This window comes from Bos indicus x Bos taurus, chromosome 4 (assembly GCF_003369695.1).
Source record: "Bos indicus x Bos taurus breed Angus x Brahman F1 hybrid chromosome 4, Bos_hybrid_MaternalHap_v2.0, whole genome shotgun sequence".
NCBI classification, from domain to species: domain Eukaryota; kingdom Metazoa; phylum Chordata; class Mammalia; order Artiodactyla; family Bovidae; genus Bos; species Bos indicus x Bos taurus.
In genome coordinates this window covers 74,806,818-74,826,256 of record NC_040079.1, presented here as the reverse complement: position 1 = coordinate 74,826,256, position 19,439 = coordinate 74,806,818, and the positions used below count along the sequence as shown (strand labels likewise).

The 19,439-nt window shown below is 36.7% G+C and overlaps 1 protein-coding gene across 3 annotated transcripts in view; it reads right to left on the bottom strand.

Moving 5' to 3' along the window:
* Nucleotides 1-19,439, bottom strand: part of RELN (reelin) — a 558,183-nt gene that overhangs the window by 256,129 nt on the left and 282,615 nt on the right. For all 3 annotated transcript variants that reach the window (XM_027539733.1, XM_027539731.1, XM_027539732.1), the window contains exon 8: nucleotides 13,690-13,741. In XM_027539733.1, the coding sequence (XP_027395534.1) occupies nucleotides 13,690-13,741 (52 nt within the window). The remainder of the gene's footprint in view (nucleotides 1-13,689; nucleotides 13,742-19,439) is intronic.

Here is a 19,439-nt window from a genome sequence, read left to right as displayed (position 1 = left end):
TTCAGTCCCACTTCTATTGACTTTGGTTATCATTCAGGAAAAGCCAGGATATGTATACCCTTTGAGTAGCCTTCCCCACTTAAGCAGTAAAATAACATTCAGAACTGACATTTACATAGGCGTGGGCTACCCGTTGGCAGTCCACATGGCTCTTCTGTTGGCTATTCTTTCTGCCAGGTTATCTCTTCCACAAAATTTAAGCCTCTGATCAATGGTTACATCCTTAGCGGCCATCCCCTGGCCACCTCCAACAAAATGCGACCCCTCATGTGCTGACCCCGATTAATTTTCTTCATGCATTCAGTACTCCCTGACATTTATTTGTTTGATATTCATCAGCATGTCAGCCCGACCAGGGCAAAGATTTTCTTTCATGAACCCTGTCTTCCCAGTGCCTTAAGAGCTGCTTCACATAGAAGAGGAGCTCAGAGAACAGTTGTTGAATGAATGAAATTTAGGAAGCAGTTGTCGGTTAAACTCTAAGAAGAGAATTTTTTGGAAATGCAACGGTATCATTATCATTACTGTTGTTACTACTGGCTCTTTTGCAGCACTTCTTTTCAGCAGGATAAGGATATGGAGGTGATTCATAGCCTCTGTCCACCAGCACAGAGTCTGTCACTCTTCTGGGAAGAGCCAGAGGGGGCAGCACATTCGATCACTCATGCTGAGAATTGCTTGGGTAACAACATTACATGGTTTGGCCGATGTTGCTTTTCTGTTCCTCTACCTAATATCTTTCCCTGCTAGCAAAACAAGCTACAAGTATAAACTAGCTACCATTGGTTGAATAAAGGTAGAGCAACTACTTTGATATTTCTTATACGGGCCCCCTGAACTAAAAGAGGCAACATCATAACCATGTTTTTAGATAAAATGTATTCCTGGTTAACTCATAGTTCATTCTTTTCACCCAGTTCTAGGATTAAGGGTCACAGTGGGAAGACATTTAAGAGATCATGAAGATGAACGTTCTTGCTTTACAAACGAGTTGTCAGGGGCTCACTAAGGCTCCATCAATTACCTAAGTTTCTGTGGCAAATTCAGTTGGCATAGAAGTGACTACATGCCCTAACTCCCAATCCAGTGCTCTTTTCCCTTCCCCATTTACATCAACAGCAAAAGTTGTCATATGTAGAGGTAATTTTAGAATATGAACCCAAAAGTAAAAAAGAAAAAAGTATTTCAGGTAGTTAATAAAAATGTTGGATTTTCTTATGTTTGTGGTATTGCCAGTTTCTAAACATTTGTAATGTGTTGTGATTTCTTTTCTCACTTTAAATAAACATTCACATTTTTACCTAATTTTGAATGTTCAATTTTGTATTCTTTTCCTTAATGACACTCTAGCCTTCACGCAACTGTGTAAGCTTCAAATGTGGACCCACAAAACCTGATCCCACCCCTGTACAGAGCATGCCCTGCAGTGTGTTCCTGAATTTCACAAATGTCTTAACTCATACGGGGTACCAAACTCCAGATTACATGGTTCACCTTCCATTTCGTTTAACATGGCACATTTACATGACAAATGTGTTGTAATGCAAGACAATAATAAAGTAAGAATATATGATTCTTGAAACTATTTCTCTTCTCTTTTTTTCAAGCAGATCTGGCTCAATTAAAATATTCTTAAAAGGAAATGATCATATTACAACTGGATGAGGATGGATGAAATGACTTGACGTAATTGTTTGCTTATATACTTCCCTGGTAGCTCTGATGGTAAAGCGTCTGCCTACAATGCAAGAGACCTGGGTTCAACCCCTGGGTCAGGAAGATCTCCTGGAGAAGAAAATGGCAACCCACTCCAGTATTCTTGCCTAGAAAATCCCATGGACGGAGGAGCCTGGTAGGCTACATTCCAAGGGGTCGCAAAGAGAGCAACCGAGGACTTCACTTCATTTCAATTGTTTGCTTACATAACAAATAAGCCATTCAGTTTTGGACAGTGTTGCAGATGAACCTGAATGAGCCTCAGGAGCTCAACAACACCTGGTGAGAACCTGCAACTTCCAGGATTTAGGGACTGCTTCTGTGCAGTGCTGGCCGAGAGGATCTTAAATGGCTGTTAGAGTTTACAATGCCAAGAATACACAAACACATGAGCAAGTAGCAATTATGTGCTAATCAGTGAAGCCCATATTAAGCGCACTGAAAACCTGTTCATTGTTCAGTAGCCCATTAACCATAATATATATGCACAAAGGAGACTGCAAATACCTTCCAGAGCCAGGAAGTTTCCCAAAATTCACACATAGACCTTTTCCTTTCTTCCCATTTCTTTTGGGTGGTTGCCATAAAAGTAAAAACCTTAAAGAATAGCTTGATTTAGTATAAAATCAAAGCCACTTAAAAAATAGAAATATTAGTCATTTATTTTATTAAGAATTCAAGAGTTATTGCTCACTTTCTCAAAATAACATTTAACATATTCACAATCACTTAAGGTAAGATAAACTTTAGGATCCAAATTACTGACTGATTTAACTTACAGATTTCAGAAAGGTAACAAGGTAAATACACCACAGAGTATGTAAGATCACCAGCAAGTCTGAGGCACTATCCTATAATGAAACATATTAATATTTCTGCACTTAAATATATGAAGATTCATATAAAGTAGTATAAGATTATAAATAGCCTTAAATTACTTCAAGTCTTGCTGCCAAATGAATTCAGATCATGTGAGGCTTTGCCATCAGATAAATTAAAAAAGAAAAAGTTCTGTGGTTTTTCTGAGTGTTTTTATACTATGGAATTACAGATTAAGGATTGTGAGCCAATATCTCCTGTAGTCCTCTCTATATCTTTTTACTTTTATAGCAGAAGAATAAATCAATTGGTTTTAGTCTCCCAAGACCTGGGTAGCTTTATTTTTATTTGGTTATGCCCTTCTCCACAAAGCCCAGGACTTTTCAAAGTAAATCAGAACAGAAACAATAGAAGGAGCTACTCCCTCTTGGGGGTTTGGTAGTGGTTGCCGGGAGCAGACTCTTTTCCTCAAAGCGCTGCCTGAAAAACAAGCTGCCTTTTTAAATGTGGCACAGGGCCACAGAAGGAGAGAAGTGATCTTGCAGAATTTATGGATTGGGGAGAAGCACTGCCAGAAATCATGCCTCTAGATAGTGGAGCGGGGCCCATAAATACTGAGGCTTGAGGAGTGTCTGGACAGAACCCTGCTGAGAATTCTTGCAGCCCAAGTGCTGCTGCTGCTATTACTCAAAATTCAGACCTCAGAGACAAGCAGAGTCCTAGACCTGCGTGTAAACAACAGCATTTGATACAGAAAGATCATAAAGTGATGAAATGGATGTAATTGGACTTCTTAAACTCCCTGCTAGGACTGGAGCCAATCTTAGCAGAATCAACACATCCTTTCATCTTTTCAAGGTAGATAAATGGAGGAGAGGGGTATTAACTAGAGCTTGTAGTGAATGGAAAGAGAAAAAGAAATGAATGGGGAACTTTTAGAGAAGCTTTTAAAAGCCAGACACTGTAACTTCCAGGGCATATTACGTTCCTGTAGGCTAAGGCATTCAAGAAAGGGACTTGCCTCATTCTATAATGTGAAAAATGCGACGAGCAAGATGAAGACATTGGTATAATAAGCAGTTCTGGCAATTATCACTTTTTTTTCTTTGTCGAGAGAAACTTGTTTTTTTTTTTTTTTTTGGCTGCATAGCATGTGGGATCTTAGTTCCCCAACCAAGGATCTCTCTGAGGAGAGATTGAACCTGTGCCCTGTGCATTGGAAGCATGGGGTCCTAACCACTGGGACAATCAGGGAAGTCTTCCCATAAGAGCGATTTGTAAGGACAGTACTATTCACTAGGGAGTAAACACTCATTGTATCCAAAAGAACAGAGAAATACAGTAAAAGTTTATTTGCTACCTGGCAATTCTTCAGAGTAATTCTGCTGCAAGCAAGCCAATGGGCCATTATTATACAGATGATCAATATTTTGATATTTTCACAAACTTCTGCTCAAATATTTCATTAGAGGCAGCTGTGAATGTTTATTTTCCAGGAACAACAATGATGTAGAACAATAATTACATTATACTTAGGTTTTTATTTCCTTCATTACTGAGTCTCCCAGAAAAATCCTAAGGGCATTAGCTCTCCCAGCCCATGGCATCAAAACAATCTGCTTTAAGTAGACCAAATCTTTGTAATATGGCCAGTCTTGGAAGTACTACCTGATGAACAGGACCTGAATTGTGACTCTTGGTTTTAAGCAGATAATGCTGTAATTTCCAGGATAGCCAGTTTCATATATTTTTTAGATTTCATGTTTGTTTTATTCCTCTCCGTGTAGAAAAACTAAACTTTATAAGATTATACATACCTGTTCATACTGTCTTATAAGAGGACAAACTTGATTACAGTTTTTACAACATTTATAAATGAATGAAGCAGATTTATATAATAATGTGGCACACCTATATAAATCTGCTTCATTCGTTTATAAATGTTGTAAAAACTGTAATCAAGTTGGTCCTCTAGCAGTGAGTTAGCTTCTCACCTGATAGCCTTTGAAACAAGTTGTTTTTGTTACTTATTACCTTCATGGACCGCAGGTATCCACAGAGTACGTGGATGCTGTTCTTGGCTGATCACCAGTCTCCCCAGCTCCTCTGAGGCATTCTCGCACTGTTGCCCCTATGTCGAACCCTGCCTACACTGCCTGCCAGGCAGTGCTGCTTCAGGCTCTCACAAAATACAGGCTCAGCTTGCCTGGCTTGTGCCTGCACAGAGACAGCAGCTCATGCTTTGTTGAAGCTCACAGACTATAGCTAAAGGCAGGGAAGGGAAAAATGGTTACTGTATCGGATAATGCTTTGTGGCAGCCCAGGCGGGAAGCATCCTGGGGCTTCTCAGTTCCAAATGACAGGGATGGGAATTGTGACTGAAAGGATATTACTTTAATTAGAATAGTTCCATTCTGTATGAGAGGAAATCCTTGAATTACTATTGGATCTGTCAAGAGCAAGTGAATTCAATTTTGGTAAAATATGATGACCAAAGTTGACCAAAATCATTATTTTATTAGCAGAAATTGTCAAGTCAGAGAAATCAACATGTCCAAAATCTTCAGCTGCCCCAAAAGATCAATTAAGCATTATCTGAATATGAAAATCTAGAATTTATGTCTATACCTTGGTTTTGCCCACCAAGAAATAACTTTTGGTGGAATTCACCATTTTTTCCAGTAAAAAAAAAAAACATATTTCAAGGACAGTGTTGTAAAAAGAACCATTATATGAAAGTAAAATTTCCATTTTAAGCAACTACTAAAAACTGAAAGGATTAAGAGAGGGAGGTCAAAGTACAGTAAAAACTCAAATATTCTACATTCATGCTATACATATGCTAAAAATGTTTTGTTTTAAAAAAAAACTTTATTATTAAATGCAGAAAAAGAATCAGGTTTTAAAAGCAACTTTTCTTCCCCTTCTGTTTTATATTAATTTTTAAAATGAGGCTACTAGCAACAGGTTTTGTTTTGACTGACTTTATTACGAAACAGACTATTTGACCTACAAGCCTTTCTTTTTGAATAAATGTGACAGTATGTGATTTATTGTACTTAATATTTTGCTCCTTAGTCACTTCCTTGGCTGAAATTCCCAAATCTCATTAGGTGACTTCTTTCAGTTTATGGCAGATGGACAATGACCACAGGATATAAAATGAACAGCTGTCCTCCTCCCCTTTGTACCTTTCTCTCTTTCAGCCCTATCCCCATTCCCTCACTTCCAAAATATTTGTATTTTTTCCTTTTGCCTGCCACTCCTATAAGGGACCAATTCTCTCCTAATTTATGAAACACCATGTCATTTCCAACCACTTTTGGGTGCTCACCCTTTTACAAATTCCCTCCCAAGACCAACATAGAGGTTTCATCAGATGCTATGTTGGGAAAAACATAAGGAAGGGAAATGCAAAATGTGTCAGGCTTTGCCAGGTTCCCTGCCAAGCAGCCCTCTCTTCCTTGGGGTGGAGGCCTTAAACCAAGCCCTAGTGCTCAAGTCTGGCTCATTTTCTAGTAGGACTATATCCACCTTTGAGAGCAGGTGTTACATAACGTCCCTCTCCACCCCCAACAATCTGGGGACTCAGCATTACTACCCTTTTGTTGTTTGGGCTTTGACCTTGGCCACAAGGTCTTACAATGCCCTCTACCTCATCTCCCAGAAGGGGACCATCGCTTTAACCTTCCCTGTGATGCTGATACTCCAGGGTGGTACTAGTTGTGAGTAAAATTATACCCTAAAAACAAGAGGACACTTGTACACTCCTTACTCTTCAAGGATCATTTAAACTAAAAAGGATGAAAGTGGATGTGCACAAATGGCCACAGTATAAATCAATGCTGAGTGAAATAAGCATCACAAAATAAAATAGAGGAAGTGGGGATTCAGAGATATCAGGGTGTGGTAATGAGATTTTTTCAAGGAGGAAAGACTATTTAGTCTATATTAATGATCAATTTCTTCTCATCCCATTGTTCAATGTTTTATCCCTTCTAAAGAGCAGGCTTCAATAAATATTAGTAAAAAATATTTATGAATGAAATATTAATATTTATCTTTTAAGCCTCATCAAGATGAGTGACAATAAAATATTTCAAAAGGGAAACAGCATAGTATCTTTCAAACTACTTTAATTCAGGTAGAGAAAACTCTTGTTATTAGTTTTAATAATGCAGACATAATTAATTTCAATAACCTTTGCCAGAACATTATATTTAGTAGCATCTTACAATATTTCAGAATATTCCCTTTTATTACTTAAGATAGGGCTTAGGAACTTGGGGTGAGGTAGATTTGAAAAATATATAAAGTTCATATAAACTGGTCTTTTTTGTTTTGTTTTTAATTAATTTTTTTAATTGAAGGATAATTGCTCTACAGAATTTTGTTGTTTTCTGTCAAACCTCAACATGAATCATCCACAGAAGAAGCAATCAGCCGGAGAAGGCAATGGCACCCCACTCCAGTACTCTTGCCTGGAAAATCCCATGGACGGAGGACTCTGGTAGGCTGCAGTCTGTGGAGTCGCTAAGAGTAGGACACGACTGAGCGACATCACTTTCATTTTTCACTTTCGTGCATTGGAGAAGGAAATGGCAACCCACTCCAGTGTTCTTGCCTGGAGAATCCCAGGGACGGGGGAGCCTGGTGGGCTGCCGTCTATGGGGTCACACAGAGTCGGACACGACTGAAGCGACTTAGCAGCAGCAGCAGCATGCATATATCTCCTCCCTTTGAACCTCTCTCTCATCTCCCTCCCCATGCCATGTCTCTAGGTTGATACAGAGCCCTATTTCAGTTTCCTGAGCCATATAGCAAATTCCTGTTGGCTATCTATTTTATATATGGTAATGGAAGTTTTCATGTTACTCTTTCCATACATCTCACCCTCTCCTCTTCTCTCCCCATGTCCATAAATCTATTCTTTATGTCTGTTTCTCCATTGCTGCTCTGTAAATAAATTCTTCAGTACCATTTTTCTAGATTCCGTATATATGTGTTAGAATATGATATTTATTTTTCTCTTTCTGACTTACTTCACTCTGTATAATAGGTTCTAGGTTCATCCACCTCATTAGAACTGACTCAAATTTATTCCTTTTTATGGCTGAGTAATATTCCATTGTGTATATATACACAACTTCTTTATTCATTCATCTGTCAATGGACATCTAGGTTGCTTCCATGTTCTAGCTGTTGTAAATAGTGCTGCAATGAAAAATGGAATACATGTGTCTTTCAGTTTTGGTTTCCTCAGGGTATATGCCTGGGAGTGGGATTGCTGGGTGATATGGTGGTTTTATTCCTAGTCTTTTAAGGAATCTCCATGCTGTCTTTCATGGTGGCTGTATCAATTCACATTCTCTCCAACAGGGCAAGAGCGTTCCCTTTTCTCCACACTCTCTCCAGCATTTATTGTTTGTAGACTTTTTGATGATGGCCATTCTGACTGGTGTGAGGTGATATCTCACTGTAGTTTTGATCTGCCATTTCTCTAATAATGAGTGATGCTGAGCATCTTTTCATGTGTTTGTTAGCCGTCTGTATGCCTTCTTCAGAGAAATGTCTGTTAAGGTCTTTTCCCCACTTTTTGATTGGGTTGTTTGTTTTTCTGATATTGAGTTGTATGAGCTGCTTGTATTTTGGAAATTAACTCTTTGTCAGTTGTTTCATTTGCTATTATTTTCTCCCATTCTGAGGGCTGTTTTTTTTCACCTTGCTTATACCTGACATGCCTCTTGAGAAACCTGTATGCAGGTTAGGAAGCAACAGTTAGAACTGGGCGTGGAACAACAGACTGGTTCCAAATAAAGAAAGGAGTACGTCAAGGCTATATATTGTCACCCTGCTTATGTAACTTATATGCAGAGTACATCATGAGAAATGCTGGGCTGGAAGAAGCCCAAGCTCGAATCAAGATTGCCAGGAGAAATATCAATAACCTCAGATATACAGATGACACCGCCCTTATGGCAGAAAGTGAAGAAGAACTAAAGAGTCTCTTGATGAAAGTGAAGTAGGAGAGTGAAAAAGTGGGCTTAAAGCTCAACATTCAGAAAACTAAGATCATGGCATCTCGTCCCATCACTTCATGGCAAATAGATGGGGAAACAGTGGCTGACTTTATTTTTGGGGGCTCCAAAATCACTGCAGATGGTGACTGCAGCCATGAAATTAAGAGATGCTTACTCCTTGGAAGGAAAGTTATGACCAACCTAGACAGCATATTAAAAAGCAGAGACATTACTTTGCCAACAAAGGTCTGTCTAGTTAAGACTATGGTTTTTCCAGTGGTCATGTATGGATGTGAGACTTGGACTGTGAAGAAAGCTGAGTGCTGAAGAATTGATGCTTTTGAAGTGTGGTGTTGGAGAAGACTCTTGAGAGTCCCTTGGACTGCAAGGAGATCCAAGCAGTTCGTCCTAAAGGAGATCAGTCCTGGGTGTTCATTGGAAGGACTGAGGTTAAAGCTGACACTCCGATACTTTGGCCACCTCATGCAGAGTTGACTCATTGGAAAAGACTCTGATCCTGGGAGGGATTGGGGGCATGAGGAGAAGGGGATGACAGAGGATGAGATGGCTGGATGGTATCACCAACTCGATGGATATGAGTTTGAGTGAACTCCGGGAGTTGGTAATGGACAGGTAGGCCTGGCATGCTGCGATGCATGGGGTCGCAAAGAGTCGGACACGACTGAGTGACTGTACTGAAAGACATTTTCATACCTTAATCTGTAAATATAAAACATTCATGACATAGTGCCTTTACTTTGTTTAAGGTGATTAAAAACAAATGAAAAAGCAGTAAACACACACACACACACAAACATCTGTGTGTGTGTGTGCATCCTAAGTCACTTTAGTCATGTCCTACTCTTTGCGACCCTATGGACTGTAGTCTGCCAGGCTCCTCTACCCATGGGATTCTTTAGGCAAGAATACTGGAATTGGTTGCCATGCCCTCCTCCAGGGGATCTTTCTGATTCTGGGATCAAACCTGCAACTCTTGCATTGTAGGTGGATTCTTTAGCACTGAGCCATTAGTGAAGCCCAAACACATACTTATAAAACCCCAAATCTTCAGGATATTCATAAGTAAAACCAAAGAAAAAAGGTATCAACTCTATGAATTATGAACAAATAAAAGATTCTAGCTAGTTCATTAATAACAAACTGATTAAACACATGGATATGTATTTTTTGTCTACTGGCTTCACTAAAAGCACAGTTTATTGGTGATTCTCTGTTTTCTTCTGGATTATTTTTTCCATTGATTGAGGTCCTCAGATCACTTCCCCCAAATCTCTTGACATGAAATGTCTGTATCACATCAATTTAGCACTTGGTTACATAATATTACAGATGTCTCTGTAATAGTTTCTTGTCATTCAGGCAAGAAATATTTATGAGCATCTTCTAATTTTGAGTCCCTAGGGCTGAGGGCTAGGGCTGAGAATAACATGATGGACAAGACAGATACACCTCCTAAGCCAAAAAGTTCTTCATGATGTATGTTTTTAAAATGCTTTACCTTCAATCCCCACTTAGCCAACAGATTCTGTTAATCTGGAAAAAAGATCTGGGCTAAATTGAACAAGTATATTCTTTGGCAAGCTCGTGTTGAGTAAATCAATGTAGATTTATATTACGGAAGGGACAAATCCATTCTTAACACAACTGATCTTTCTTAAGAAAGATCACACATATAAGAATTAATTTCATTATATTTCTTTATTGCTTAAGAGAGAAAGAGGTAACTTTTCTGACCTCTACTGCCTATTTAAAACTCCCAGCTGATGAACATGAACTCTTTAGATGGACACAACTATATGCTACATTGCTCATAGCCTTCCTTAGCCAGTCTTTCTGCTCCAGGAAAGAACTCAGATTCCCATTTTATGCCTTATGTCACTCTATCTCCTCAACTGGAAAAACTTCATCCTTTCCAATGACTCATGTTGTTGACTTTCAGGAACTCTCCTAAGAAGCCTTCCTGAATCGCTTTACTCTGCAGGACCTAACACCACAGGGACCTGACACGTCCATTTATGTTTACAACAATCTAGCAGTTCTCTAGAGGTTGCATGCTCCATATGCATCTAAAGCCTTCCACCACATCACTAAGCACTACTATAAAATGTTGTTTTCTCACTTTTTTGTCTTTCCATAGTCAACTTTAACCCAGAAAAGCCCAAGGAGACAGCAAAATACTCAGTGAGATTCTGTTAAATGAATAACGAGTCCAAAGCACTACTAGCACTTCCCCTGGACCCAGGATCCTGCTTAGGAAAACAGAGTTTGGAGGAACCTGTAAAATAATGGTTTGCAAGGGCACCATCTCAAATTTTTCTTCCTGTCTCAGAGGAAATCTAAAGGAAATAGGTAAGTGCCCCTAAGGCTACAACCATAAATTCCACCAGTTAAATCTAATGAATCAAGTGAGGATTGTAGCAGATCGATGCCTAGCACAGAAATGGATATGAGATCTTTCACTGAAATGGAAAAATGAAAAGTTGTTCTAAGAGTATTTTAGGACATCTTTCAAGACAATTTAGCTATTGATAACCTGGTAAATTTCAACTTCAGGACTGTGTTTTCAGGATGTTTTAACTTAAAAATTCATTTGGTGAAGATAGTCTGTAATCTATGTATGTGTGTGTGTGTGTGTGTGTATGTATATGTGTGTGTATGTATTTAGAAAGATACACTGGCATAGCATTGGTGCTAATAATTGACATGGCAAGAGTTTATTAAGACACTTCTTAGTAATTACAGACAAGATACTTGGAACTCTCTTGGATAATGCTTATGATGTAATTAAAAATGTTTACAAGAGCAATATAAAAATATCAAGGCAATAATTTATTCAGTTGTGGTTGTATAGGCATAATTTATTATTGAGGCCATAAATAAAGATAGAATCCCCTAGAATGTGGTCTATATTATATCTGAATCATCACGATATACAATGAAAATTTAACATCCCAGAGGACTTCTTAAGAAGTGACTCTAAAGTTTCACAAGACACAAATAAATATAAACGTTGAACTGTGTACATACTGTGTTTTTTATAACACACTTAATAAAAATTTTGAACAGAATATAAATGCAATGCTACTAGGCTGAGGTTGCTACTTTGGTATTTGGTCACTGTGGGGCTTGTAAAACTCAGGATGAATATATACAATTATGACGTGTCTGTAATTTCTGTGTGTGCCCCAGTCTAGTCCTCACACCATAAATACAAACAGAACAATAGTACTCCAAGCACTCATCATGAGATACACAAAATCATTTCGGAAAAGTTCTGCTTATTATACCTATTTACCACACAACACCATACATCATATAGCTAATGGTTTGCCACTACACTGCTTCTCAGCCACCTTAACACTTCTTAGTTCTCAAGAATTTTTATCCTCAAAATGTAGTAAGCAAATTCCCTGATGAAGTCACTAAGCAGTAAATTATAATTTATTTAACTAAATATTTTGTCTCATTCCCATACAATGACATGTTAAAATTTCACTTTTCTAATTTAAAATTAGAAGTGTATTTTTTTAGTTACAAACTTGACATCTATCTATCCATCTTTTTGTAACTCCTTGATTCTGTTACTCTTCCAGTCTTCTAGCCTAGGATTCAAATCCATGCTTTTTATAATACAAGCAACACTCTGGCCTGCTGGGCTATAACCCTCTGACTTGTGGAGAAATCAATGATTCTTGCCAAGTTACATTTTTTGGGTCTAGTCTCAAGCCTTTGGGTATGGTGCTTCTTCTGGGCTTTGGGTCTCCGGCACCAAACTCTTTATTCTCTGATAAACATTCCTTTCTCAGCTACTGAAAGGTGAGGAAATGAATCTATGCTGGCTCAAAAGTATACTCCTTACTATTTACAAAAAAAGATCTTTTTTCCTTGAAGGAGGGATAATTTAATCAGTGCTGGATCTCTGCTACCTTGAATACAGTTTAAATATAGTAGAATTGTGAGCATATATTTTAAAAGAGGATTCTCTTGTGTTCTTTAAATGCTTAAAGATAATATCTGAAATTAATATATTAATTATTATTAATAAATGCTCAGACTATTGATAAATAAAAAAATCTAGCTTATATTTTGTAATAGTAGTATAATGAATTTAAACACATTTGTTCTGGTTAAGAATCTCTAAGTTACACTAGCCTGTCATGCTACAGTTGAAAAAAATCCTGCTTCTGTAACACTACAACTTCAAAAAAATTAGCTCTTTTTTCTGATTATAGAAGTTTTATATGCTCATTATAGAAAATTTATTATACACTTGCTAATATATCAAAAAAACCTTCCTACCAAAAACCTTATTATTTTTTTGTTAATGCTTTCCTTATGGCCACATAAGGACTTCTGAATAGTTAGCAAATTGTTGGAGGTAATGCTATCAATGTGAGAAGAGAAGAGTCCAAATTGTACACAAGCAGGTTCACAGTATACCTAACAGAAACTTAAAGGGTGCAACCTGAGGGAAAAATGACAACTACATGACTTAAAGAAAATTGCTCTTAGGAAATCAACTACCGTGGGCTGCAAGAGCGCTGTTCTGCAATTAGGACTAGAAGCACAGTGAGAGAAACAGCTCTTCCGCTAGTGGTGGATCCCCAAAGATATGACAGTGAAGATGGTCCAAAGTGGAGGGTGCCATCTCAGAGGCATGGCTGTCAGCAGTCCTCATGTCATGGGGAGAGACCAGGAGGTGTCCATGTTATAAAACCAAGACCAAAAATTAGCCCCCGTCTAGAAGGCAATATCTTTCTTTACTTAGAATATTCCCTTTGGAAACACACATGTTATTTATTAATATACAACAATTAGTAAGGTCATTCTTTGTAATATAATATTCCAATACACTCAAAATCCACATGTAACTACCTTTAAAATGTTTTGGATTACCTGGATTGTTTTTACATGCCACTTGCTGCCAGAGAGAAATGAGAACAGCATTTAAATTTTTTTTAAATTTCACTTTAAAAATGTTTTAAATTATTTACTGCAGTGTTAAGACTTACTTTTCTCTAAATCTAAAAGCATTTGCACCATAATCCTGCTGGAACACAATGATTAAAACAAACATTTCCAGTTAAATTGCTTAATTGCTAACAACACTTACCAATGGAAAACTGGAGGACAGAAGCTGTTGTTGTATTAAGGCCTGTGGTAATCTAGAAAAAGGAATATACCAAAATCAGACAAGATAGAAAGCAGGAGAAAGAGGCAAAAGATTCAGGAGGAGGGAGAGTGAAAATTAAGAGGATGGAAAGGAGCCATAAACAAAGGTTATATTTATCCAGAGATTAGCTTGTTTCTGTCAATATGTTTTATGTTTCTCTGGGAGATCCTCACTTAGGCACTCCCAGTACATTTTTCAGGGTCTTGTTTAAAACTCTTTTTAGTGTAATTTACCAGGCATTTAACACAGCCCCCTCTACTCACTGCACCCTTCTCTCATTCCTCATCAGTAGGCCTGGGGCCCATAAAAATGTCATTAAAAATTGACCAAACAAAAACTGGGGCCAAAATTAAAACATATGAGAAGAGTAGGAATATTTTGAAAAGTAAATAAAATTACAACAGGTAAAAGATACAGAAGTTTTTTGGAGGATGATAAAAATGTTCTAAAACTGATTGTGGTAATGGCTGTATAATTTTGTGATTAAGGTGAAAACCTTGAATTGTATACTTTAAATGAATGAATTGTAGAGTATGAGGATTATTTTTCAATAAAACTGTTACCCCTCCCCCAAATAATCAAATTATAGGGGTAGAAATACTCTTCCAATACATTGCTATTATTTTCCTTTAGTTTCATGAAAAAGCATGCCTAAATAACTTTCCCCTTTCTGGAAAAGGAATGGTACCTTATTTAATTTTAAATAAATTAAAATTTTTAAAAAAATTAATTTTTTTCCATTCATTCATTCTATGGAGCAGTTACTTTGACCCATACCAGCTCAAGAAAGGTGAGAAATAAGGTTCTCATTTTCTTTCTCTTTTCTTTTGGTTCTTATTTTCAGTGACTCTTGTTGGGTTTCTGATCCCATGAGCTAAGGTAAGGGATGCATCCTATGACTGAACCCAATAAAATAGGAAGTGGATAACTATGTTTTAAACATGGCAGAAGGAGTAGTCTTCTTAATGTCATAATAATACTCTTGGACTTTGTAGCCCTCATACGATGGAGTCCACCATGGCAGAAGGGTTAAGAGATAGCCAGTTCATGAATCACTGTGGGAACTGGTGGACAAACAGTGAATAAGCTTCTTGAAGTGCCAAAATTCAGCTGAAATGTGAATATCAAAAGATCGAATTGTGCTTTCCATTTCTACAACACAATTTGGAAAGCGGTGTTGGAGTGTATGTTTTAATTATGTGGCTTTAACATTCATGAAGAAACAGAAAAGATAACAAAGGGGAGGGCAAGAGAGACCTTTTTATAAGTTGTCTAGATATCAGTATGGCTATCAGCTCCTAATTTGTTTTTACCATTGCAAGAATCACTGGTGTCAGGGTATCAGATGAAATTATCTATTTAAATCTTTCACTGTCACAGATTATTTAAGAAAAAACTGGCCCACCATGTCCAGAACTCTGTTTCCTATTTCCTTCCTCTCAGCAGAGTCATTAGAGAAAAATGCACTAATAGAAATTTCTTTAGATAACAAAAATACTAGCTCCTTTTTTTCTTTAAAAGAGGTTAGCAGACATTTGGTCCTGTCCAATATGTCCAAAAGACATTTGGTCCTCTACAAAAAGTCCATAATATTTGGTCGTGTCCTAAACCATTTAACATAAACCAAACAAGCTCATGGACATTTTGGATAGACCAAATCTCAAAGACCTTTTGGTATCTACCAAATGTTTCAGAGAACAAATGTCTCATGGATGCCTTGGACAGAACCAAATGCCCTACAAGGTTAAAAGAAATCTGTTTTTTCCCTCCCCCATAACTTTTAGAGTCTATTTACCCTCAGGGGTTTCCACTTGGAAAATCTGATCTTAAAGTCCAGAGAGGCACATGGAAATTTTTAAAATTTTTCACAAAAACTGAATGAATGCTCTTTTCCTCCTCTGATTTTATGTAACTGAGTAATTCCCAGATGAGTTATGAAATACTCTTGAATGTAAGTTCTTTGAAACAATGGTATGGCATTATATAAGCTAAAAGCACCATGGTTATTGCTATTGCTAGTGCATTAAATATATGAGAGTCTTTGGTATTTATCCTGAGGGTGTAATAAATGGTGCTTGTGTCACCTGGATGATCAAGTTTCACAGTTGTGACCTCTGCTAGCAAACAGTAAATCACTCGGAATAGTGCCAAATTTCAAATTACATGTGCTAACTGAGGGTGACCTTAGACTTTGATTAGTCATTGATTTCATTATTTGTTTTCTTCACCAGGGAAGCTAAGGACTATTGGAATGATTGACTCTCGTTCCTTTACCTTGACCTAATTTAGTTTATTAGTAAAATTGTCAGCTACAAGAAAGGATAGGAAAGATGAAGAGGGGAAAAAAAAAAACCAATAAAGCACTGCCTATAAAATCTGTTCACCTATATTTACATTTGGGTATTATAAATTATTTATTATTCTTGAGTTCAAATACATAATTTCAGTCTGCAAAGTTATTACATCAGCCATTCTGAAAACTAAAGAACCTCTTAAAGAGATTTTGATGATTTTGCAGCCATGAAATTAAAAGACACTTACTCCTTGGAAGGAAAGTTAAGACCAACCTGGATAGCATATTGAAAAGCAGAGACATTACTTTGCCAACAAAGGTCCATCTAGTCAAGGCAATAGTTTTTCCAGTGGTCACATATGGATGTGAGAGTTGGATTGTGAAGAAAGCTGAGCGCCAAAGAATTGATGCTTTTGAACTATGGTGTTGGAGAAGACTCTTGAGAGTCCTTTGGACTGCAAGGAGATCCAACCAGTCCATTCTAAAGGGATCAGTCCTGGGTGTTCTTTGGAAGGAATGATGCTAAAGCTGAAACTCCAGTACTTTGGCCACCTCATGCAGAGTTGACTCATTGGAAAAGACTCTGATGCTGGGAGGGACTGGGGGCAGGAGGAGAAGGGGACGACAGAGGATGAGATGGCTGGATGGCATCACTGACTCGATGGATATGAGTCTGAGTGAACTCTGGGAGTGGGTGATAGACAGGGAGGCCTGGTGTGCTGCGATTCATGGGGTCGCAAAGAGTCGGACACCACTGAACGACTGAACTGAACTGAAATGATGAATATCAGAGAGAGGACTTTTTCACTACCAAATCTCACTGTTCTTAAATTATGAAATAAACTCCAAATTATAGAAAATTAGTATGTTCACCAAATGAATCTGAAGAATTCACTGCAGGCTGAATCTGTTCATTCTACACTTCTTCCCTATAAATTTGTACTGAATTTAATCCTGTTTTAGCCCAAACTCCTCATTGTAACTAAAACACATTTCCAAATATGAGAGAAAAATTGAGTAAATAATTTATTTTTTAAAAAATGGAGAGTAACATAACTAATTTTATTTTAAGCTCTGAGAGAGCACATTTTCTCTTAGAGGAATGGGTAAATGAATTCCTCATTACTTTCAATTCAGACTAGCAAAATGAATCAAGTTAGCGCCCTCCCTGAAACATGGAGACTTCACTGAGGTAATGAAACACGTGAGGCTTGCGCAGTAGAGCAGCAGTGGGAACACAAATGCACAGTATGCCCATGTGGTAGCAGATACCTCCTCTCTCAGGCTTTGTCTTTTATTGAAATGAAATAGCCATTTGACTAAATTCACAAAATGGAAATGCTCTTTTAGGCATTTAAAAAAATTAGGCCTACCAAAGTTCTTTGCCTTGATCTATGGTTCCTTGTTTCACAGTTTCAGTAAGAACTGGATTTATGAAAAATTTTAAAGTATACATATGTACTTTTAAAAGTGATATTTGGGGGCTGATAACTTTCATCAGTTCTCACGCACAACAGTTTTTACTGGATTCAGTTTTGAAGTGAAAATATTTGAATTTTAGTGGATAATAGCCTGTTAACTGACAACTGAATTCATCACTTTTCTTTTGATTGATCTTTTTTCTGTAAACACAATTTAGATACAATATATATTTTTGCTCCTGGGATACTAATACAGTATAAAAATAACTGGAAACTGGAAGTTCCTAGTGTATAAAATGTAGATGTCATTCTTTGTTAACGAATCTTCATTTTGTTCCCTTTAAGTCTACAACACAACTCATATTAGGGAAATACTTATGATGTAAACATAAATCTGTATATGTTTTTTCATTTCTTGGGTGAAGATAATTATTTTGAATATTTTCCTTCTTGGTTGAAAAGCTAATCTTATATTAATTATATAACACAATTCAAAACTAGCCCACTGAGTATATAAACTCTAATAGTCAATATACTGGAATATAGTGAAATTATCAGACTTAAATATATATAGCATCAAATAAACTAGATACTTCAGTTTCTATGCTACAGAAATATGAATTCTGGCATTATATTCTTAGATATGTTTATTTCTCATTAATTAGAAACAAAAAAGAATTGGCCAAGCATTTCCTGAAATATTACTGAGTGGGGAGAACATTCTACAATGGTCATTTATTCTAAGCTCAATTAACTATGACAAAAATTTAATTTTGTTTTAAGGTTTATAGATAATTAATTCAGTCATAGTATATTATTTAAGATGTACTAGCAAATCTGTTTTTTTCAAGAAGACTTTCACTACAGTCACATTTGTTTTGCAGGAATATTATAACACCTTGTAAGATTTGAATTATGAGTACCTATTATTTTAATTTGCATCCAATTAATTTTGTTTGTGTTCTAATTTCAACTAAAAACTCTTCAATTTATCAACGTTCTGAAGCTCGTATGTTTAATAAATTAAATTTATCTATTGCCATGAAAGGGGTATTCAAGCAGCATAAAATAAGAACCATGTTATAAAAATTAATTGACTTTCACAATTTGACAACTAAATCTTCCTTTAATTACCTAGCTAGGTTTTTTTCCTCCTTTTTAAGGTGGAAGGCAGTCTTTGGCCACTTTTACAATTAATTAATTTGAAACATAATGTATGATGGAGGGGTGAAAAATACAACTTGTTACTAAAAGCTGCATGATAAGGAAGATATGGGAGAAAAAAGGAGAGGCATTGAAACTCAAGTTGAAAGGCAAAGCATAAGAGATGCTGCAGAAAGAACATTAGGTACAAAGAAACTGAGCTTGAAGTGTAAGACAACAATTAGCTTTTTCAAGAAAAAGAATACATCCTTTTTCAAGAAAGTGTAATGAATGTGGTCTTGGTGCCAGAAAGAAGTACCACGTGACAACAAAAGGCTCATTAGTCATATTTGATGGCTAATGATTTAATTGCTTTCAATTTTAGAATGCTCATGTTGCATTTTACACATGACCCAAAGACTTATTTTTGGCAAACAAAGTCTAATCATCTAAATTAAAATAACCTACTATCAAACAATTTGGCATAAACCAAACTTTTTTAAGAACTGGTTTCTTTAGTCTGTTCTTTCATTTTAAATATTTCATTAAAGTTTCTAGGTGATTAGGAAACAAAGTGTAAAAATAATGTGATAAAATTGTTCATCTAACATTTTTCAATTGCAAGGAGATAAGAAGTATAAAAGTAAAGCTTTATATAAGGACTTATAAAGTAACAAATTATGTAGATATTATATATACAATACCTGTCTCTTGTATATATCATATGTCATGCATGTCATACCCATAGTTTTAAAAAGCCATATAATCATATGACGTGCCATGTTTAATGAGATCCATTGATGCTGCCAATTTTTTTTACTAAATTCTTTATT